At 37.4% G+C, this 22795-nt stretch overlaps 3 protein-coding genes and 2 pseudogenes across 6 annotated transcripts; 2 read left to right on the top strand and 3 right to left on the bottom strand.

The window, feature by feature from the left end:
• Positions 1-377: 377 nt before the first annotated feature.
• Positions 378-4908, bottom strand: LOC108810426 (uncharacterized). 2 transcript variants are annotated; one of them, XM_056996058.1, is made up of 15 exons: positions 4702-4908; positions 4178-4353; positions 3909-4090; positions 3618-3828; positions 3349-3524; positions 3105-3264; positions 2644-3020; positions 2391-2566; positions 2232-2315; positions 2025-2144; positions 1713-1926; positions 1570-1634; positions 1370-1499; positions 1177-1286; positions 378-1047 (listed from the first exon to the last, which is right to left on the bottom strand). In XM_056996058.1, the coding sequence occupies exons 2-15, from the start codon at positions 4341-4343 to the stop codon at positions 654-656; spliced, it is 2565 nt and encodes an 854-aa protein (XP_056852038.1). In that variant the 5' UTR covers positions 4344-4353; positions 4702-4908; the 3' UTR covers positions 378-653. The 2 variants fall into 2 exon arrangements, with proteins under 2 accessions (XP_056852038.1, XP_018438041.1); XM_018582539.2 differs by having other exon boundaries at positions 380-1047; positions 2013-2144.
• Positions 4909-5694: 786 nt separating this feature from the next.
• On the top strand, positions 5695-7133 carry LOC108810155 (polyprenol reductase 2-like; annotated as a pseudogene).
• A 284-nt stretch (positions 7134-7417) lies between these two features.
• On the top strand, positions 7418-9883 carry LOC108811074 (putative pectinesterase/pectinesterase inhibitor 24; annotated as a pseudogene).
• A 1683-nt stretch (positions 9884-11566) lies between these two features.
• LOC108832759 (probable pectinesterase/pectinesterase inhibitor 25) lies at positions 11567-14364 on the bottom strand. The gene is made up of 4 exons (XM_056996062.1): positions 13461-14364; positions 12576-12936; positions 12285-12476; positions 11567-12162 (listed from the first exon to the last, which is right to left on the bottom strand). The coding sequence occupies exons 1-4, from the start codon at positions 14241-14243 to the stop codon at positions 11654-11656; spliced, it is 1845 nt and encodes a 614-aa protein (XP_056852042.1). The 5' UTR covers positions 14244-14364; the 3' UTR covers positions 11567-11653.
• A 2474-nt stretch (positions 14365-16838) lies between these two features.
• Positions 16839-20983, bottom strand: LOC108832763 (alpha-L-arabinofuranosidase 1). 3 transcript variants are annotated; one of them, XM_018606210.2, is made up of 14 exons: positions 20669-20983; positions 20182-20407; positions 20023-20077; positions 19461-19663; positions 19260-19381; positions 19027-19180; positions 18874-18943; positions 18646-18791; positions 18319-18562; positions 18110-18228; positions 17954-18025; positions 17680-17783; positions 17355-17604; positions 16839-17280 (listed from the first exon to the last, which is right to left on the bottom strand). In XM_018606210.2, the coding sequence occupies exons 2-14, from the start codon at positions 20374-20376 to the stop codon at positions 16990-16992; spliced, it is 2025 nt and encodes a 674-aa protein (XP_018461712.1). In that variant the 5' UTR covers positions 20377-20407; positions 20669-20983; the 3' UTR covers positions 16839-16989. The 3 variants fall into 3 exon arrangements, with proteins under 3 accessions (XP_018461712.1, XP_018461713.1, XP_056852041.1); XM_018606211.2 differs by having other exon boundaries at positions 20819-20983; XM_056996061.1 differs by having other exon boundaries at positions 20823-20983.
• Positions 20984-22795: the final 1812 nt, after the last annotated feature.

The following is a 22795-nucleotide window of genomic DNA, read 5'->3' as shown; positions in this document are numbered from 1 at the left end:
CCATCATTTATACACATGAGCACGCATTATGTAAATTACATGTCAACCAACCACAAGAGACTTATATGACATGAAGTTACTATACTCCTTGTCATCATCGTTTCTCTCTTCAGTCTTCACGCAATGGAAGAAGAATCAGAAGAAACTGTCATTCACTGAACAAATAATAATCTGTGACCATGGTCCTTGGACAAAGTCTCTCTCCTTTTTGAGAAACTTCATATGTTTTTACATGAGGAGCATCTTTGTTGTCCTGTAATCCAAGGAACTTATTAGTTCACCCATATAAATGGTATAGTGCATATATCACACTGCCTTTGGCAAACTGAACCAAGTTAAGAGAAAGATACAACTCATCTAGAAACTAAAATCATGTGAACATAATCAGACATGTAGGTTCACACAAGAAACTAATATCTCCAGAAAGACCTAACCAAGGAACCCAAAGAAAGAAAAAGACAAAAAAAAAACACACAGAAACCTTCATAAAATGTTCCAAGCCAAACGATAAAGTAAGTAGCAATAGAGACAATGCAAAAGTACCAGTGAACATTAACCCAGTTACAAAGATACCAAAGGACCATGGTCAGAAGCAAGAGTTCATTTGATCCCAAATATAACAAAAGCTACTGAGAACTCAATCATCTTCTTCTTCACCCCCACCAGTAGATGTATTGCATCCTATTGGCATGATCTATCGGGTTATGTTCCTCATCAGTCTCACTATCATCATCTTCATCAAACAACTCCTCCTCCATTGCCTCAACTTCTTCATCCATCAACTCTTCTTGATTAAGCTCGTTCTGTGCTTCTTGATCGTCCAATATCGAGTCATCCTCCTCATCAGTCTCACTATCATCATCTTCATCAAACAACTCCTCCTCCATTGCCTCAACTTCTTCATCCATCAACTCTTCTTGATTAAGCTCGTTCTGTGCTTCATGACCGTCCATCAACTCTTCTTGATTAAGCTCGTTAGGTGCTTCTTGATCGTTAACTTCTTCAAAAAAGTCGTCCCACGCCTCTGGTTCCTGGTTCGCATACTCACTGTTACACAATGAGTGTCCAATCAAATTAGTATGATTATTTTTTTAATGAATATAGAGAACGATATTTACAAAGTTTGCATTATAATGTAATTATTTTAATGGAGATAGAAATAACAACGATACTTACAAAGTTGCGTCTATCTCAATAGCTCTTTCTAAGAGCAAGTCGGCTACCCCAATACGTGTTTCAAATCCCGCCGTTAGAGTATCTCCCCACGTAGTTCCACTTTTGACCACCTTTAAGATGCATCAAAGCCGACAATAAACAAATGATAAACAAATGATTCATGTGACATTAACTGAAAATCAAAGAAACTTACGATATTACGCATGTTGGGGTAGTTCCCTTCACGTAGCCTCAGGAAAAATAACCGAAGTTGCACCTCTTCGAGATCATAGCAATGTTCAAGTTTTATAACTCGAAGTATTTTTGTATCATCCGCAGCATCGCTGTAAATATCAACAACAAAATAAATCAGAACGAATTTTTTTTCCAAAAGTCAAAACTTAAAACACTCACAATAAGAAACTTCCGGTAAATCCTCTAGACACGGATAAATCTAGCTTCTCTAGTCTCCCGAGTCCCTGTAAATTATCCATAACATATCTTTATGTTAAAAACTAAATAAGAATAACACCTAATGTTAATTGTTTTACACATACCTCGAGGATCACTCTCATCACTTCTTCTGGTACGGTGACGCCACAGAGACTAAGATTCTTGACCCTTGTGCATGTTCCCACAAACGCCAACGAGGTGATGTTATCAATCCCCATTCTTGGCCAATCTGGACCATCGCTATTATCGTAAACCAATACCTCCAGGCTTTTGCAGTGTTCAGTGACACTTTGTAACACCATGTTCACTGGCATTGGACTACAAAACATAAAAAAAATAAAACAAAACATAGATAATCAATAAAGAGGTTTTGTAATTTAACTTTAAAAAATAATGAAACTCACTCTGTGTTATACATCGAAACATTCTTTTGCTGGAATTCCGTCAGCAAAGGGCAACGAGCAAAAATGGGTTGCAAATCCTCTGTTGAACTGAGTTGTGGTAGCCCAAAGAGGGATAGCTTTGTCAAAAGCCCCCTGAAACAATAACAAAAGAAAAAGACAGTTGATTATAAGTATAAGCAAAAACAAAATAGTTTCCAAAAATAGAAGAAATCACTTTACCCAAGATACTGAAATGGCCGTAGAACTCTTCTGGTGTAAAGGTAATTTGGTGTAGTTCTACCAGGGAGACCAATCTCAAAAGACCTATTTAATAAACTTGATTTATCAAACAAACAACCAAGCGTGAAAATATATATCATATTTTTAAATCAAACTTACCTTATTTTACCAGCAGCACGCCTCATGCACATAAGTGCAGTGAGTTCTTGTGATGCCGCATGGTTGCTTAGGTTCACGTTCTCGTATACAGAAGGATTGTGACCAGCCACACCGAACATCTTCGAGATTAGCTCTACTCGAGCAACGTCAGCACAGCGACCTATGTTTGACATTATCTACAAGAACATATGTAAAAATTGTTAAGAATATATGAGGTGGAGAATACAAAGGAATAGATAAGTGTAGAAATAACCTTAGTCGTTAAATCAACATTAAGTCGCCATATTTTATCCATTGGTAGTGTTGGCTGAATCTGAAGCTGATGACCATATCTATATCCACTGAACCGCAGAGTAGAATATGCGCTATGAGCTAAAGTGATCTTTCCACTAACTCTAATTGGAGAAAGGAAGTCCAGCTGCGGCTGAGTCAGGGTGTTCAAGTAGCCAATAATAGATTCTTCCCGGGTGCTATTGATTCCCAAGTACACCTCAACATCTGGAGCTCGAAGATCATCGTATCGCAGATTGTCATCTTCACGGGGATCGTCGTTGAAAGTCACATTGCAAATGAAGATATCTCCTTCACCAGGATCAACACCACAGCATCTACCAGCATGCACCAGTATGCCTGCATACAGACACAAGTAACCAAAAAAAAATCAAAAATCAAAGAAGTTAATTAAACACAATAAACCATGATCATAATACTTACTCCAGTCCTCTGTTTGATCTTTTGAAACAAGTCTCTCCATAACTGATATCTTTTGCTCCTTCGAATTGTCACCAGCATTTGGATCAGAACCCCCTTCCAGCAACATTCTCTTCTTCGCCTCAGCATTATGAGGAGGAATCCCGCGGACTTGCATCTTTACCTGAGCAAAAACATTTACAGAACGAGTTACATATGGGGTAAAATCAACTAATTAAACAACGTGTTCTGTAGTAAAGAGACACACCTGAGCAGGGTAAGGAGGACTCGGATCTGTCCCATTGGGAGACCAAGCTTTGAGATCAATGTTGAGCTGTCCTCCTCTAGTCCCACAAGAGTTAAAGCTATCGCTAGGATCCTCCAAAATCATGTTTAGTCCTTCCAGAATCGATTCACTAAACCGGCTAACCGCTTCCAGAAACCCTAACCACGAGAAATTAGCAATATTAGAGAAGGCTAACAAACAATAAAACCTAGAGGATTGATCTCGAACCACTAAAAAAAAGTTGATCTCACCCGAATCATCTGAAGACTTGAAAAGACTGCTCCACTTATCAACCCGTGTTGCTCCCACGTCACCTATCTCCACAAGAGAAGATGCCCTTACATACGGCGACGGTGGTGAAAACATACGGAGCAGCTTGCTTGTCTGATCTCGGTCCAGCTCAAACCAAAACATCTTCTCATCCTTGTAATTATCAGCAATCACGCCGACTTGCATCTTTACCTGCGTAAAAGCATTTACAGAACGAGTTACACTTCAATGAATCAACTAAACAAAGTCTTTAGTTACTAAGACAGACATACTTGAGCAGGGTAAGGACTCGGATCAGTCCCATTAGGAGACCAAGTTTTGTGATCAATGTTCAGCTGTCCTTCACTAGCAGCTTCAAAGATACCATGAAGCGTTCTATCACTGTAGTTAAACAGAAACAGCGTCAAACCAGGATCAATGTTCTTGATATACGCCATGTGAGCAGCTGGCAAACCTGGTAAACCAACAAAACAAACATCAAATTTCAAACACAAACAAAGCCTCAAAAAAGATTATATAACTTTGCAAAAGGAAAACTAACCAAAAAGCTTCTCAGCGTAACACTCCTCCTTGATAGTGCTGAACTTGCATCCGAATATAACTCCACAGAGATCTCTCTTCTCGAGATTCCTCACGCTCCAGTTCACATATGTGTTAAGGCTATCCGGAGCCAACGTATAGGTCTCTTTCATCCTCCCCGCACCCATTGCTTCTCACCTGAAACACGACAAAAGAATCAAAATCGGTTTAACTGAATCGATTCACTAAACCGGCTAACCGCTTCCAGAAACCCTAACCACGAGCGATTTGCAATCGGAGAGAAGGCTAACAAACACTAAACCCTAGAAGATCTCGAACCACTAAAAAAAAAGTTGATCTCAGCTCATAACCCTAGCGAACAGAGAAATATCGCATACACACACACACACAAGCTCTTCGTCTTAGCAAACCGCTCAGTAAACAAAAACCGAATCGGAGGTACGAGAAATAGAAATCTCGGAAACAGAGCGATTTTTCGTGTTAGACAGAGAAGGTTACGCTAAGAGAACTGTTTGGTTGCTTTACCTTAAACAACGATCTGAAACGAGATTAGAGAAGAGAACAGCGTTTTGGATCTTCAGAGACGTAGATTCCTCTAAATTTCAGTCGAAATGCATGGGATAAGGCTAGATGGTGAGATCTACAGAGAAAACGAACGCGAAAAGGATTATTAGGGTTCTTCGATTTTCGCAGGGAACGAGAGAGAGTTAAGAGAAAGAGGAAGGTACTACTAGCCTGTAACCGTAGGAAAAGCTACTTTTTTCCAAGGCAACAGAAAAGAAAAATGTTAAGACGAAGCGCGAAAAGATTTTTCTTATAGGCCGATTATACCCTTTGGAGTTTTGTGTTCGTATACGAAAATGGAAGGGGAAGAAGGGTCGTTTTGTAATATCAGGGGGATAATGCAGGGAGACCGATTATACCCTTTTGGGATTTTGTGTTCTAGTACGAAAATGGAAACGGGAGAAGGGTAGTTTTGTAATATCAGGGGGACGTTGCAGTTGCACGGCCATCACGTCAATGGTCAGGGTTGAATCGTTGATAAAGTTATTTGCTCCTTCCCCAAGGCAAATGAATACGTGTATTACGAAACCGTTTTAAATAAATCAAATGTTTGTATTACTTTCAAAGTTTTTTTTTCTACATTTATCTATTCAATGATGAATTTTAGAAGAGAGATGTTCACTTGGAAGAGCTTCGCGGGAGAGAGATTCACCAGATCTTCTTCTTTTATTATTTTTTTTTTTGGGAAAGGTGTGATCCCCTCTCGTGATTATTCAATGGAGATGCTCTTACTTACCACCGAAATGCATTCTTATAGTTGTTTTAAATAAAAGAAGTACATAAACATGAGAAGCACTTATGAATTTATATACATTCTTTGATAATCTAAACAAGACCACCCGCAATGGGGGATTTAACTCAATTCTTAGCACAAATCCTTGTGCATTTAAGATTAAAATAATAATAAAAGAATTTCGTTAGTTAAGGATGAGTCTTTAATTAAGCCTTTTATGGACTTGATCCTTGATGCGTTGGCAACGTGTGATTGGTCTTCTATTTCTTTTTTTTTTTGTTAAAGGCTTCGTCCTCTACTTCTTCTTCTCCGATCGATCTATTTTCTGTCTCCAAAGATTCTCATATCTTCCGCCACCGCCGCATTTGCAGAATACGATTGATAAGCTTCTTGATTATGTGATTATCGTCAGAATTTCATTCACCGACGCAGAAGCCACCGATTCTTCTAGCAGCGAAGAAGATTTGATTTGGTTTTGAATGATCGACGATGATTGCTGATGGCTACAGGTCGCGGATATGCATTTCGGAATGGGGAGCATTACTCGATGCAGAGACGTGACTTATTTTCATGAACTCGTTTTGGGTTTCGCTAGGAGAGGCAAGATTCTCCAGCCCACGTCTTCCAAAAACAAAAAAAAAAGAGAGGATTTGAAATTCTTTGATGTGATTGAAAACCAATGCTAGTTAGTTTCACAACTGTTCTGTTTCAGTTCCCTGTTTTAAACTTTCCTTTTTTTGGCTATGGATGCAGAAGTGGACACTTCGACAGAAATACTTTGCTCACTTCTATGTTCTCGGAGTGGCCTGGATGACTCTTCTGCTGGCTACCATTGGATGTACGCTTTCAAAACGACCTCTTTAACGTCTGACCAGTCCCGTTTGTCCGATGTTGCAACTTGCAACCGGAGGTTCCCATGTGGAGCATCAGTTCGAAGTGTGGAGAGCAGTGTTTCTACTTGTCCTGATGGAAATCCAAGTTCTAAGGCGCCTTATAGAGTCATTCTATGTCTTCAAGTATAGCCCTTCTGCTCGGATGAACATCCTTGGCTATCTCGCTGGATGGTTGTAAGTCTTCTCATTTAAAAAAAAAAAACTATTGTCTTATAGTTTGTTGATTGGGTTTTAATTTGAGCTTTTAGTTTCTATACAGCAGCGCCTTTATCACTCTGCGTCAATATAGCACCAGAAGTAGCTTTGTTCATTGCTAAAGGAAAAAGCCATACCTCAGACACTAAGTTTGATTTATTATCTTCTTTAATCCCTTTGGTGAAGCTTGGATGGTGCCAGTTGATTGGTGCAGCCATTTTTCTGTGGGGATGGTTACATCAACGACGATGTCACGCAATTCTCGTATGTTTTCTTAACATTTTCGTCTCATTGTTTAGATCATGGGATGTTATTAAAAAAAAATGCTACTGCAGGGCTCGCTCCGAGAAACTCCTAGCCAAGTGAAAGAGTACATAATACCACATGGAGATTGGTTTGAGATCGTCTCTAGTCCACATTACTTGGCAGAAATAGTAATGATACCTCCTTCCCCCTAGTAGACATCTTCTTCTTTCCTTGTCTTCACTAAATGGTATGATGCTCTGTAATATTAAGGTTTTGTATCTGGCTACTCTTTTTTTTTTTTAAGGATTTGTAATTGGAGTCCACTATTGGAGTGACTTTTATCCTAAGAGTCTTTAATTATTAAAAAAAAAATTTAAAAAAAAGTATAATATTTTAATAATGGCTAAGGACTCCCACATGAGGTCCACCAATGTGGATGCTCTAACTTTTCCTAGCTAGCCTGTTTTGTGCATCGCACGTAAGTTGTTAGTTTTATTCAAAGCATTATACTTTTTTCTTTATATTTATATGGACTACTATCTCCAGACCAAACCTAACCAAAAAAAAAAAAACTTCAAACGAAGAAAATATCAAAAACGAAGGGAGGAAAATGTCTTCCTCCTACGGCAAAGTCGATGACTCCAAGCTCGTCGCGACTGGAGGAACAGAATCACAATCATCGTCGTATCACTACTCGTTCTCGTCGGTATCGTGATAGGAGCCGTCTTCGGAACCATGGCTAACAAGAAGTCAACGACGGTGGACACTAACGTTAACGGAGAACCAATCTCCGTATCCGTCAAAGCCGTTTGCGACGTTACATTACATAAGGACAAGTGTCTCGAAACGGTCGGAACAGCTCCAAACGCAAGCAGTCTCAATCCAGAACAGCTCTTTATATACGCCGTCAAGATCACAATCGCAGAAGCGACGAAAGCTCTCAACGCCTTCTCTTCTTCAGGAGACAACACCACCATGCATGCTTGCGTCGAGCTTCTTGACCTAACGATAGATAGCCTCAACAACACGTTAACATCGTCATCAAACGGCGACGTCACGTTACCTGAGCTAGTCAATGACCTCCGAACATGGCTGAGCTCTGCCGAAACGTACCAAGATACTTGTATAGAGACGTTGGCTGAATCAAACAATCCAGAATCGAAGACGTTCGCAGAAGGTCAGCTCAAGAACGCAACGGAGCTGACGAGCAACGCTTTAGCAGTTATCACATGGCTTGGTAAGATCGCTGACTCCTTCAAACTAAAGAGGCGTTTGCTTAGTGCTGACGTGGCGGTGGACTTCAACGTGGGGAGGAGGTTGCTGCAGAGCACGGATTTGAGGAAGGTGGCGGATATTGTGGTGACGAAGGATGGCTCAGGGAAGTATAGAACAATAAGCAGGGCTTTAAAGGATGTCCCTGAGAAGAGTGACAAGAGGACGGTTATATATGTGAAGAAAGGAGTTTATTTTGAGAATGTGAAAGTGGAGAAGACCATGTGGAATGTTGTTGTGGTTGGAGATGGAGAGAGCAAGAGTATTGTCTCTGGTAAACTCAATGTCATCGATGGAACTCCCACTTTCCAGAGCGCCACGTTCGGTAAATCTCTCTATATATTTACCAATTATGAACCAACTAATCTAATAACGTAGAGGATGAATATTGAGAATTAAAGATTTTTTTTTTTGGTCAAAAGAATTAAAGATTTTTTGTTAAGATACTATCAATAAATCTAATAACCTCTCTAGATTTTCAATTTGGGTAGTTTAGAATGATCTGATTTGCCAAGCTTCTTAAGGTTCTTTGTTAATTATCTCAAATGTTTTATTGTACATATTCTTCATTATTTTCTAATGATGTTTACAATTTTTTAAAAAAATTGATAAGTTTTTTTCAAAATATTATCAACTAGAAGAAATAGATTGTCATGCAAGAAGGGTTCAATTGATTTGTTTTCAAAACTTGTTGGTAATTAGGTGCTATGTATAGAATTACTAACTAAACAAGTGCCTAGTTGATCAAAAAAAAGAAAAACAAGTGCCTAGCTAGCTAACTATCTCGATCTTTCTAAAAAAAATCGTTTTAGAAAAGTTATTTCGTTTATGACAGATTTATCGATTAAGCGAACTTCTATATCAAATATTAGAACAATAGTTTCAGCTATGAGTGCAATAAACTAACCGAAATCACTTGAATTCTTGTCATATCGCTACCTTAATAAAACAAACCGAAATAGATCTTATGCGAGATAATCGATATACAATCCTTGCTTGTCACCCAAGAAACTAGTTATATGATTGACTTGCTATGTTTCAAGAAACTAGTTTTTATGCTTTGTTATGCTTCAAGAAACAAGTTTTGACTTTACTACATATGTTTTTCTACAGCTGTGTTCGGGAAAGGGTTTATGGCAAGAGACATGAGCTTCATCAACACAGCCGGTCCATCCAAACACCAAGCCGTAGCTCTATTGGTTAGCGCAGATCTCGCAGCCTTTTACCGATGCACAATGAACGCATACCAAGACACGCTTTACGTACACGCGCAACGTCAGTTTTACCGTGAGTGCACCATAATAGGAACAGTCGATTTCATCTTCGGTAACGCAGCCTCCGTTCTACAAAACTGCAAGATTCTCCCTCGCCGACCAATGCAGGGACAGCAGAACACAATAACCGCTCAAGGACGCAAAGATCCTAACCAGAACAGAGGAATCTCGATACACCGTTGTAACATATCTCCGCTAGGTAACCTAACTGGTGTTCAGACGTTTTTAGGTCGGCCGTGGAAAGATTTCTCGACGACGGTGATAATGGAATCATCGTTAAACGGGTTTATTGATCCCAAAGGTTGGTTGCCGTGGGTCGGAGACTCTGCGCCGGATACTATATTTTACGGTGAGTATAAGAATATCGGCGCTGGTGCGTCGACGAAGAATAGAGTTAAGTGGAAGGGATTGAGGTTTTTAAGTACAAAGGAAGCGAATAGGTTTACGGTTAAGCCTTTTATCGACGGTGAAAGATGGCTTCCAACAACTAAAGTGCCGTTCAGGTCCGGTCTCTGACTTTGTTTTCCGGTAACGAGATTTCCATTTCAAATCTCTTTTAATTTGGATGTGAACGTGTTATAAAGTGTTTATTCTTATTCTATTGTATATTTGATTGATTAATTTCAAATCACACTATCTAAAAAGAAACAAGGTGAGCATATTGTGATTTTGTGTTGGTATGTTAGTTGACAATTTGTTTACTTTTTTCTTTATTTCATTTTGAAGAAATATCATATAATAGATCAAATCTCATCCATTGCATATGTATATGTTGGCCATTGTACATGTTCTTAATGTCAAAAACACTCAATTCTTTCAAAAGCAGAGATTAATTGTTCTATGTTAATTTCAGTCAAAAAATTATGGTTTATCTGAAAAATAAATTAGTTATTATAAGCATGTATAAATTAACAATCATGATTCATGAGAAACATCCGTTGCATTCCTATTGACTCCTTTCAATAAAAGTCCATCTTAAGGAGTGGATAGCACGCATGCACCCCGTTAGAGACGTCATTTGAACCGATGATATTTATATAGAAAACGAAATAAGATAGTATAAAGATATCATATATGATATATTCATATGTATATGCAAAAATAATGTATTTTATTAAAAAATGTATTCTGGAGCAGTATCAATTTATCCTTCCGCACTAACCAATGAAGAGGTAATACAACACAATAACTAGCCAATGTAGCCATCAAACGATATAGTTTGGAAAGTTTCCAAATCAGGGAATAACTGGGGGAGAGAAACAATCCAGGGTTTCAAATTAGAAAAGAAACTTGAGATACTGGGAAACGCTTTATTAGTCGGCAACAGTCTCGTGAAGATGTTCAGTGTCATAACTCCACTCAACGAGACTTATCCTTGACAGCTCAATAGATATACGTACACACAATGTAATAAGTTGTAGTTTTTCGTAGTCATCAGATATTGTTCGTAAATTATTTCTCATGTGTATGCATTTGCATATATATATATATATATATATAGCATATATGGTTTAAAAATTTAATAGTTCGAATTCTTTATGCATGTGTTATCTTAGATACATAATTATATAAATTGAACTAATATGGTTTTGTTGGCTACACTCAAAAGAGGTTTCATATTTTTTTTTTTTTTTGTCATCAGCAGAAAAACAAACACACTCTCATCCGGTCGCTGAAAACCATGCCGGCAACTCTGCATCCATGTGAACAACAAAAGACGGTTGTGTCCTGGCACTACGTGCTAGTCGATCCGCCTGCATATTCTGCTGTCTTGGTACATGAATAATGTCTGAGTTGATGAAACCGTCTTTAAGGGTCTTTATATCTTTCAAATAACTTGCAAAAGCTGGCCATTCCTCTGGTTCCGAAACCATCTTTACCAATTGAGAACAATCCGTTGCAAACGTAACCCTGAACTGACGCAAATTTTTCATACTTTCCATTGCCCATATCAGAGCCTCTACCTCCGAGTGGAGGGGAGAAAGACTTGCTCTGACATTCCGTGCTCCCATCAAACTGTCGAAACCTTCTAAAGTACTATACCAACCTTGGCCGGAGAAACTGTCTTTGTCTTTCCACGAACCATCTATGAAACACCAACGTCCTGGTATTGCCGTCTGAGGTTTCATATATATTATGCAAAACCAATGGTTCGACTGGTAAAATCATTTTATTAATTGTATAATTAAACACCAAAATCAAAACTCCAATACTTAGAAGAAATGAATTTTTATTGCTTTATAATTAAATGGGGAAGTACATATAAAAAGAACAAAATATTATCTTATATGATGTGATTATTATTCTTTGCGAACCAAACCACCATAGAATGGAATATCGGTTTGAGGCAACCAAGTATCTCCCAAGGTGAAGTTGTAAACCGTGAAGTTCATGGCTTGTGCCATGTCCAATAAATTGTACCCGAACCACTGCACTCTCCGGTCTGTTTTTGCCCCTGGTCCGAAGTTATCATATTCGCCGTAGTAAATCGTGTCTAATCCAATTGTACCGTTCCATTCGAGCCATCCAACTGGTTGAACAATGTCACTAATATATGATTGCATGAAAACCGTCCTTGAGTAAGGCTTCCATGGCCGCCCTAGGAATGTCATGGTCGAGGTAGGATCAGCTGCTAGATCTGGTGCGGCTTTGATGGTACAGTTTATGATAGAGATTCCCGTGTTTTGGTTTGGTTCGGTTCTTCCATGGGCTGTAATTGCATTCTTCTGCTTTGCCATTGGTTTTCTAGCATATATATTGCAGTTTTGAAAGATTGCAGCTGCGTTTCCGAATATAAAATCAACGGTACCTATGACAAAGGAAGAAAAAGGGGACACACATATAAAATGGATCAATGATATGGCATTCATGTAAAATCATGTAAATTAAAATTCCAATAACAGAATGAAGTGGTAGCAAAACTTATCATACCATATATATCGCATTCACGATAAAACTGTCTTAGGGAATGCACGTAGAGAGTATCTTGATAGCCTTCAAAACTACACCGGTAAAAAGTGGATCCTTCAGCATTGTTCCTCAAGGCCACAGCCTGATGTTTCTCAGGACCAGCTGTGTTTCTGAATGTAACATCAACTGCCATGAACCGTTCTCCAACCACCGCTACAAAATTAATTAAAATAACACTGTCATAAACCAAGCAATTTGCTAAGCATAGTTCCAAATGAGAAACAAATTATAAGAAGATTAAAGAAAACTAACCAAAGCTAGAGCAATTATACGTAGTCCAACCATCAACAACATTATGGTTCCCGGTAATGATCGTCTTATTGATCCCATCTCCCATAAGCAATAAATTCTTTTTGTTGATCGGAACAACGATATATTCTTCGTAGACACCTTCTCTTGCGTATATGACAAAGTAACCATCCTCCGGTCTAGCGTTATTAGGTGCGGCTGCAATTGCGTCAGTGATGGTTGTGAAGTTATCGGATTTGTAAGGACCGACAATAACCGCTTGACTGACAAGGATGGAACCGCCGCTAGTCTCCCCAAGCTCACCCAACTTCCGGTCATGGGCATTTCGGCAATCTTTGTCCTTGTCGCATGTTTTACGTAAACCCTATATAAAAAAAAAAGTACAACGAAGCAAGTCAATATGCTCTTAATTATTACTTAATTAGCTAATAATTTCATGTCTTGCTAAATCAGTGTTTTTATAGCCGGGCCAAATGACGGTGGACATTCTATGATGAGGGAATCCACGTGAACACAGTTGGATTCGAGTGTGGACCCAAATGATTTTTTTTAAAAGTCAAAGATGAGCGACCCAATTGATCATTGTTCTACTTCCAATAAAATGTGGCCTAAAAATGAGCGTAGGCCATGTGACATTTACTATCTTATGCTTCTGGATCACACACACAACAAGAGCACGTCCATTTCATTCTGACTCGATCTAGAGACTTAAAGATATGTTCGAATATTTATATCAATCCCTACGTCCTAAACAAGTAAACTCAAACCATATATTAAAACTTCATCAGTATCTGTCCTCCTAAACAATAGTTTTATTATTATAAAGCATGATTAAATATTTTTGGTTATCTTTCCAGAAGCAAATAATAATAATAAAAGTTTGATTACCTTAATCAAAGTCTCGAGCGGCTCGCGATAGGTTGCGTTACGACCACCGAGAATCTTCCCCTTAGAGGCTTTAAACCTCTTCAAGTTACGGTTAAGCGCGTTGCTCACAAGCCCCAACGACACACTGTAAAGGCGAGTGAGATTCCCCATCGGCGATCCAATCGCGGCGGCGAAACCACTCTTGGCCTCCACTAGTCCGTCAAGACACGTCTGCTGGTTCGTCACTACACCACTTAGAAGACTGTTCACATGCTCCACGAGCGCCGCCGTCATCACATCCGCCATTTTGAGCTCCGCCGCGACGTTCTCGAGATAGCTCACACTCAGCTCAGCTAACTCGCCGCAGTCCGCAACCGCGCCTATTTCCTCGGCCGTCATTGAGCCGGGTTTGCTTCTCACGCGGCGTACGTATCCGTTGATGACTTTGGAGAGACGGCTCGCTTGTTTTAGGCATTGCTTGATCGTGAACTTGCCGTAGCTGTAGGGGTCTGACGGCGAGGATTTGACGGCGGAGAGGATCGTACGGCAGAGTTTTGGGTATGGAGTTGACTTACAAGCGTCCGAAGTTGACTGTGTAGGAGGCAAAGAAGGTGGCTGCGAGGGAGGGAAAGAAGGTGGTCGTGACGGTGGCAAAGAAGGTGGCTGCGACGGAGGCAAAGAAGGTGGCTGTGACGGAAGCTCAGAAGGTGATGGTGAGGGAGACTGTGGTGAGATTAGCAACGCACATGAGAGGAAAAGAACTGATAGGAACAGGAGAGAAGCAGAGAAGTGTAGTGTTTTCATTTTGTTATGTATGGTGTTTGTTTACTGGATTGGCTATAATGTATATATAGGGAGATATGAGGAGCTTGAGGTATTTACTGAATGTATGGGTTCGAGGGAAACTACATTATGTAATGCATGTTGGTCTAATAATTAATATTACATTATACATGCATATAATTTCGTTTTGGTCAAATAAAGAGTATGATGTGTTATGTTATGTGTAAGACTTGATTGTTTCTGCAGCCGGTGGTCCACCGTCACGATCACCAACTTTAAGTTGAATCGATTAAGAAGAGTTTTTTTTCATGTGGTTTAACCGTAAAATTGGGTGTTTCTAGTGCTTAAACTTTTGTTTAGTCCAAATTGTTATGCCAGAGACTCTAAGTCGTCTGTAATAAAAAATGGCAATCAGGCATGTTTATGCACACCTCGAGGTTAATATGCAGTTAATACTATTTAGAAATTAACAAGGTGGGTTGACTTTTTTTAGAAAAGTTTTACTATTTCATATGATTTTGATTTTGACCGAGAATATGTATGCATGTGATGTGTTGGGGAGCTTTTGGTCAAGGAAACGCGTGAAGGCAAGACGGTGAAGACTATACGAAGTCGTCACTCCGTTGATTCCACAATTCACACACACACTTCCTCTTCATGACATATTGTATCAGTCCTGATGTCTAACAACCAATCACTGATGTTAGAAAGAAAAACTTCTAAATAGTATACTATTTTGTTTTCCAAATGTCAATTTTTTTTAAGAGTTATAAATTTATAATATGTAAGATATTTTCATATTTTGGTAATCTTTAATTTTATCTAAAACTGTATAGTCATAATATTCTGTATTCTAGCTTGTAACTAGTTAAATAATTTTTAAATTTATATTTTGATGATGTTTTCATATTTAAAATAATTTTCTTGATAGTTGTACATTATATTAAAACATAATACATTTTGGAATAGGAGTACCATGTTTTATCTACTAGACTTGTAGGAAACATGATAAAGACAAATACACGACCGAATACCAAACCAATTTCTGTTTGGTTTCTTTTTTCTTTTTATCACTGGATAATTCATTTAAAGGAAAATAAGACAAGGTCCAGAGACAGGCCCAATCTTGAGATCCATTACAAAGAAGAAATATAGACTCGAAGAGTCTCTTTCGCTAAACGATCTGAAGCGACATTCAAAGATCGGAAAAAGTGAGAAACTGATAGAGAGGCAAACGCAGAGGAGATCAATCGGATATCTGCCACAATTCCGATGATTTCTTTAGACTGAGTTGTGCCGGAAATAGCTCTGACGAGCGTCTGGTTGTCGGAGAAGACTTTTAGGTCTGAGATTCCGAGGATTTGAGCCCTTTCAAAAGCTGATTGTAACGCAAGTGCTTCTGCGATAAGAAAAGAACCCACATGATATATGCAGCTCGATTCCTGTTTCTGAGAAGCTGGTGAAAGTCCCATGAAGATCCAATCGAGACCCGCCGTTTAACTAATTTCTATTTGGTTTCAATTCGGCGAATACATTCCCTAACCAAATAAACTGAACCAAACCAGAATTAGAATAAGATCAATGTTTGTTTCCTATTCTGCAAAGGGTTATCTTGGCTACTGCTTTCATTTTTTAACTTTAATTCAAAATTTAATCTTTTCACACTTGATCTTGTAATTGAGTTGACATCTGAACTGAAAAACATCTGCAAAAATATTTGAATAAATTTTCTAAGACTATATTTTAAAGGGGAAATTTCAAAAATACCACTTTCAAGGTACCATTATTCATCTTTACCACCACTAAAGACACATTTTCAAAAATACTTTATTTATTGAAAAGGTAAAAACTCTTATATCTTTGTTTTTATATGCTTTTCAAAATTCTAATCCCAAATTCTAAATCCTAAACCTCTAATTCTAAACCCTAAACCCAAAATCTTCAACTCTAAACCCTAAACCCTAAACTATATACCCTGAATTCAATATTCTAAACCCTAAACCCTAAAGTCTAAACTATAAACCCTAAATCCTCAACTCTAAACCCTAAATCCTCAACTCTAAACCCTAAACTATATACCTTAAACTCTAAAACATCAAATCTAAACCCTAAATCCTAAACCTTCAAATCTAAACCCTTCATTAAAAGTAGTGGTAAAAGTGGTTAGTGTAAACATGAAAAGTGGTAATATGAAAATGGTATTTTTGGCAATTTCTCTATTTTAAATTATGAGTATTATCTAAAGTCTGAACGGATGGAAGATTCGAAATTTTAATTGCCATCTGTAAAACTATATAAACACAAAAGTGTTATTTTATAATTTCAGTGTAATTATATTTATTTTTAGCTTAATACCTATTTATTTATTTCAAATAATGTTAGCTATATAAATATAATGTATTTTAGTCATAATTCGTATATAGTTTTTGTTAAACCTACTATTATTTAACATCGTTAGGAACGCACATATTTGTTGGGAAGTATATGGCCCATATATTCATCCGCCGTCTTCTTCTATGCTCAAGAAACTATCGGTTCACTGAAAATCTATCATCCATGTATCGCCATGTTACATTACTCTTGCGTATCAAGTAACCTAAAGGCAAGATATGCTCATGATTAAATAAAAGTAAATTTATTCACCAAACTACTACTATCATTTTTACACACGACGTACGCAAATAAATGTAACTAACATGTTAACCACAAGAGACTTATATGACATGAAGTTAATATACTCCTTGTCATCATCGTTTCTCTCTTCACTTCACACAGTGGAAGAAGAATCAGAAACTGTCATTCTTATCTTCGCAGTCTCCTTCAACAAATCAAACGAAGAAAACGAGTGCGGCGGGAGAACAACGGTAAGATCCTCCTCAGCCATCTCCAGCAAGCTTTCGTGTGGCGCAACCTTCTCTGGCTGTGCGAAGGAGTTCTCATCCATCACATTAGCAGATGTGAGTACTGTCTTATTCGATCCAGACACTTTCATCACGTTCGGATCCAATCCAGTAACCAACACCTTCACATTCACAGACGTAGCTCCAAAGTTCACAGCCTGCAAAAATAAATAAAATGAGAAGTTAAACACAGATTTTTTTTTTATTTTCTACAAAAGAATGTTTCGTTTACCTTTATGCGCACGTAATCTTGTCCATTGGTTTTGAATGAGATTGCAGATGCGACGAGAGAAGAAGAAGAGTTTCCTTTGAGTGTTGAAGCGAGAAGAGTTGACCCGCTTGACTCTGCGAAGAACCGTTGGACCCAGTAGCTAGGTGTTCCGTATAGATGAGATGAGTTGAAGACTATTGCATCAGGGTTCCACCTTCTGTCGTTTGTGTTCACAAAGAGTGGTGCGTAGCTCGCCATTTCCACAATGTCACTGCAAACACCAAAGAAACCATCAGTTTTTTTTTTGTCTTAAACTCATTTGGTGTTTCTAGTTATGGTTCAAAACCTGTTCTTTTCAAGACCAATGAGAAAGGCAGCTTCTGCAAGAGCGGCGAGAAGGCTTCCTTTACCAGCATCTTTTCCAGTTACAGCATATTCACTGACAAAAGCCTGCAAACATGGTCCCACCACTAAGACACTGAATAATGAGTGTTCTAAAAATCGGTTTAGACAGCAAATGGAACAATTTTTTTTTTTTAAAAATGGGCCTAAGAGTTCAAAAAATCGGTCTAGGCGTCCTAACGATTTTTTGAACATTTAGAATAATCTATTTACCGCACCTTTGGACCCTTGCGAGAAGTGCGGTCAAACTGATGATACATGGAAAACAAATTGCTAGCAGAAGTGTAAATCTGTGGAAAAAAAAAACACTTTTATTTCAGAGAGTAACACACATAGAGAAACATGAAAGTTTCAGTCAAGAAAGTATTCTTTACGTGGAAATCATAGTAATCAGCAGGATGATCAAGCGGGCGAGAAGATCCATCACAGTTAGAGATGATTTTGATATCAGGATAAGCCTTTTTGATAGCATCATAGAACACTATATAGTTTCCTGTACAGTTGCAAATCTCAGTTTAGTATATCAAAACACGCTCAAGTCAAAATGTGAGTATAGATAGAGAAAATGAGCAAAAGAAACCACCTCTGTAGTAAGTCTTTCCACAATCCTCGTTCCCAATAGCAACATACTTCAACTCAAAAGGCTCTTGACGTCCCATTGCAGCTCGAACCGATCCCCATGTAGAGTTAGCATCTCCCCTAGCAAACTCAATACCATCAAGTGCTTCCTGAACAAAGGGCATGATACTAGCAGTTTCAACTTCATCGTTGTGACTAATACCGTTGTTGAACACCCATATGGGGGCTGCGCCAATGTCTTCTGCCAACTAGAAGGAATGTTCATTTAACATTTGATTAGTAAAGCCAAAACTGCAAGTGTCATAGAGAATAAAAGAAAGAGAAGTCTCACTTGAAAGAACTCGAAGTGGCCAAGGCCATCATCGGTCCAATACTTCCAAACATCACCAAAATGTCCAGGTCTTTCTTCCCAAGGCCCAACCGTTTCTTTCCAGCGGAACGCATTGCTTAACCATTCACCCTCCACAAAACAACCACCTAAAGAGTACACAAAGAGCCAGAGTGAGTGAATAAACATAACTTGACGTGCTGTCTACTAGTCTTCTTATTATATATTTACCAGGGAAACGGATGAAACGGGGTTTTATATCAGCCATCATCTGGTAAAGATCGTTTCTAAAGCCATGCCCCTGCAAATCAACCAAATCCAAAAGAGATTGAGAACATTTTGTATTATTTTTTTCTCTATTAGCAAATCTCATTAGAAAAAAACCTTATAAGTATCCACCGGCATGGCAGAGACTTGATCAATCCATATTGAACCTTTCTTGGTTGTTGTTAACTGAAGTCTTGCACCATGATCTGTCCCTTTCGCCTCCAGAAGAACCTCCTTCTTGGTCCATTTCGAAACATCAGAAGTAGACGCTCTAACATTGAATGAAACACGTAGACAATCAAAACAAAAACAGAATCTGAAAGTTAAGACTCTGAAAAAGTGTTACTCACATGATTTTTTCAGAAGCGAGAGTCAGCGATCCATTAGAGCTAGTCAATGATACAGACAGATCGATATCACCAGTGGAACGCACATATAGAGCCACCTTATACTTCTTTCCTTCTTCAATATTCTAAAGCCAAAATGAAACCAAAAAAAAATGTGAACAACTTAGCTCAAAACTATTGACACAATGGAGAGACTAGACTCACCATGCCCCAGTAACCAGGGTTATAAACTCCAACACCTCCTGATGGACAACCATTGCTATCACAGAGCACATCCATTCTCAAAGCGATTTTATTACGTTCAAAGCAGGATGAACGGTCTGTTGCTACATATATAGATGAATGATCACCAACAATGGACCAAGGCCATATATTAGATGGTGTGTTCTGTCCACCAGCTTCAAACCCTGTACAGTGTACACCAAATCTTTTTGCTTAGGTTTTCGGTTTAGTTTGGTAATCGGTTATTTCGGTTTTCTTCTTTAAACAAATATTATACCCAAACCATACCAAAAACCTGAACCGAACTAACCAAATTTATTCAAAAGTTTGATAGTATTAAACCAAAATCTAAACGAAATAAAAGAACTTCGGTAGGATTTTCAAAAACCAAACTAACCGAATACCGAACCAAACTCTATTTCCAAGTTAATTCAGTAAGATTTATGTTGAACCAAACTAACTGTAAACCTGAACTATCCGAACCGCATGCCTAACTGAAGCTTAACAAAAATGATTGGTTTCCATGGTAATTCACGATTCTAACCTCTGTTGCTAACAAGCTCGGCCCATAATCCACCAGCACCAGCATGGTTTATCTCCTGCATAATTATTTGAAGAACCATAGAACATTAAGAAAAACTCAAGTCTAAACCATATTGTTATAGCAGAGAACTGTTGAAGGCATTAGTAAAGTTTAGCAAACCTCGAAGAAAATCCCGAAAAGAGTTTCAGGAATGAGCCTTCCAGCTCCATTAGAAGCGTTTACTTGCAAAGTCACTGCTGGTTTTGTGTCTTCTTGAGCTACGACAACACGAAGGCTTTGATAGACAAAGCAAGAACCGAGGAGGAAAGAAAGTATGCAAACACTTCTGAGGAACTTCCATGACTCCGTATCCATATTCACCACATGCAAATCAATCTAGTGTATCCTGTAAGAGAACAATTATAGAAAGGTTGAATCTTACTCTGCTCAAGCCATGAATGGATTCAACATAAGCTAATCGCAAAAACAGAGATTTAAGTTTTTATATTAAAATATTTTATTAGAGTCAGCTCAAAGACTCAATTTGCTCCAATTTCAGATCTTAATTAGTCATAAAGTTAGAGCCTTTATCCGGTTTGATAAGCAGCAGTAACTAATTAGAACCATATTACAAAAACAGAGAATTAACAAGAGATGGAAACAGAACCTGGAAATCAAGAAAGACAAGGGGTTGGTCGAGACAAGAAGAGATGAGTGAAGGAACAGACAGAAGAGGAGTGGAAGTATAAGAATGTCTGGTCGAGCGATATTGCTTAAGAGTAAGAGAAGCACAAAAAAAAATCTAAGGAAAACTTACTTGCTTTCACGTTTGATGGAGATTGCTTGTTTTCGTGGAAGAAGGTAGGTGGATGTTCGGTTAGAACTTATAGCGACGACTACTCAAACCCCTCCACCTCCTCGCTCTCATCGCTTTCTCTTTTCTTATGGATAAAGTTTGTATTTTTTTTTTCATATTTTTGGATAATGATTAGATATCTTGTTAAACTGTCCCCCTAGATCAATGGCTTTCAGTGGGAATGATATGTTTCTGTAGTAAAGGTTCATATAAATAAATTCATGTCAACTAACAAAAAAGAAAAGTTACTTTTTTATTTTTTCCCCACACGTATTAAAGATGATATAACTTTGTAGTTTGTAAGTTTTATAATTTGAAAGTACTTTGTCTACACTTGGAATATATAAAAAAAAATGCAAATGTAACTCAAAAACTTTTTCCAAGTCTTTGCAGGCTCCACAAAGCACATATACTAAAATGCTTGGTTCAGATGTTGGAAAGTGGGTCTCATTGCTTGTGTTCAGTTTCATTTAATTGTAAGTTGCATGTTGTAGCGCCACGACACACGGCTCATAGTGTTTAAGCTGTATCTTTGTTGTTCATATTACTCAGAATGTTTGTTGAACCCTTCTATGCTTTTTCTTCATAATGCTCTTATACTAAAAGTTCCTATTATCAATTACAGTAAAAAAATTGTAAACTAATAATCGATATTATTAATACACTATAAATTAATAATTTTTTCAGTACGAGTCGATTCAATATAACACAATCAATAAAACAGTAACATAATTGTTTTTTAGAATTTTTTATAGATTTATAATTCCATCAAAATTATAAATCAATAATTTACATGTAAATATATTTTTATATATGTAAAAATATATTATATATTTCATATTCACAATGAAACTATCTCTATATTTTCTTAATAAAACTTCACTTTCATGATATTTATTAAAACTATTTCTAAAATCACATTTAAATTCTAGGAGACATAATTTTTATATATCAAATAACATAATTAAAATAATGAAAACTGTATTTTAAAAAAAATAATTAATGTATATACGGTAAAATACACCATTTTCATATTTATAGAAAATGTATATTCTAAAATAAAATATTCTAAAAAAGAAACTCTTGTAAAATTAATAACTCTATTAATTAATAAAATATCAGAATCTCAACAATACTAATTTATGGAGTTTTTACGGTTTGTAACTTTTTACATGTCACTCAAACAAATTTACAAAAAAATTAGTATATTAGTCTTTTTTGTCGCTGCATTATCTCAGTTCTTGCCTTTTTCTCAGATAGCAATGGGGATGTAAATTAATGATGAACTAGCAAAAAGATAATAATAACATCAAGTAGAAGGGTAACAACTTAAACAAATGATATTCTTCTTGTTCACTGGAATTTAAAATTTCAATGAAAGCATCAAAACCTATGATGAATTTATGTATAATGAAGAGATTAGAAAATAAATAAGAAGATTAACAAAATAAAAATTTAAACAAAGCTAGATTCACAGGAGTTAAAGTCTAAAATTAAGATAAATTAGAAAAACCAAAGTTTAGATAGTCTAGTGTATCACACTAATAGATGTATATTGTCCTGTGTTGAAGAAACCGTTTCACCTCACCAATGATAGACTTTAGGTATCTATATCTCTGTAAATCCAAAAATCTCTTATTGTATACAAAAGGAATACATTTATGTATAATCAAGAGATCAGAAGATAAAGACAAACAAGATTAACAAAATAAATCTAGTAAGATTCACTAGAGATAAGGTTTGAAATCAAGATAAACTTTGAGAAAACAAAACTTAGGCAATATAGTGTAGCACCAGTGGATGTATCTCTTCATGTGCACAAAACATTCACAAAGTTTTCTTCCTCTTTTTTTCCTCCACTTCCTCCATTGAGCACAAACACCAATGCATTGTCCCAAAAAAATGTCCACTCAATTTACTATAATATAGAAAAGGGAG

This window comes from Raphanus sativus, unplaced genomic scaffold (genome assembly GCF_000801105.2).
Source record: "Raphanus sativus cultivar WK10039 unplaced genomic scaffold, ASM80110v3 Scaffold0115, whole genome shotgun sequence".
NCBI classification, from domain to species: Eukaryota; Viridiplantae; Streptophyta; class Magnoliopsida; order Brassicales; family Brassicaceae; genus Raphanus; species Raphanus sativus.
This window is presented reverse-complemented; position numbering and strand designations above follow the sequence as displayed.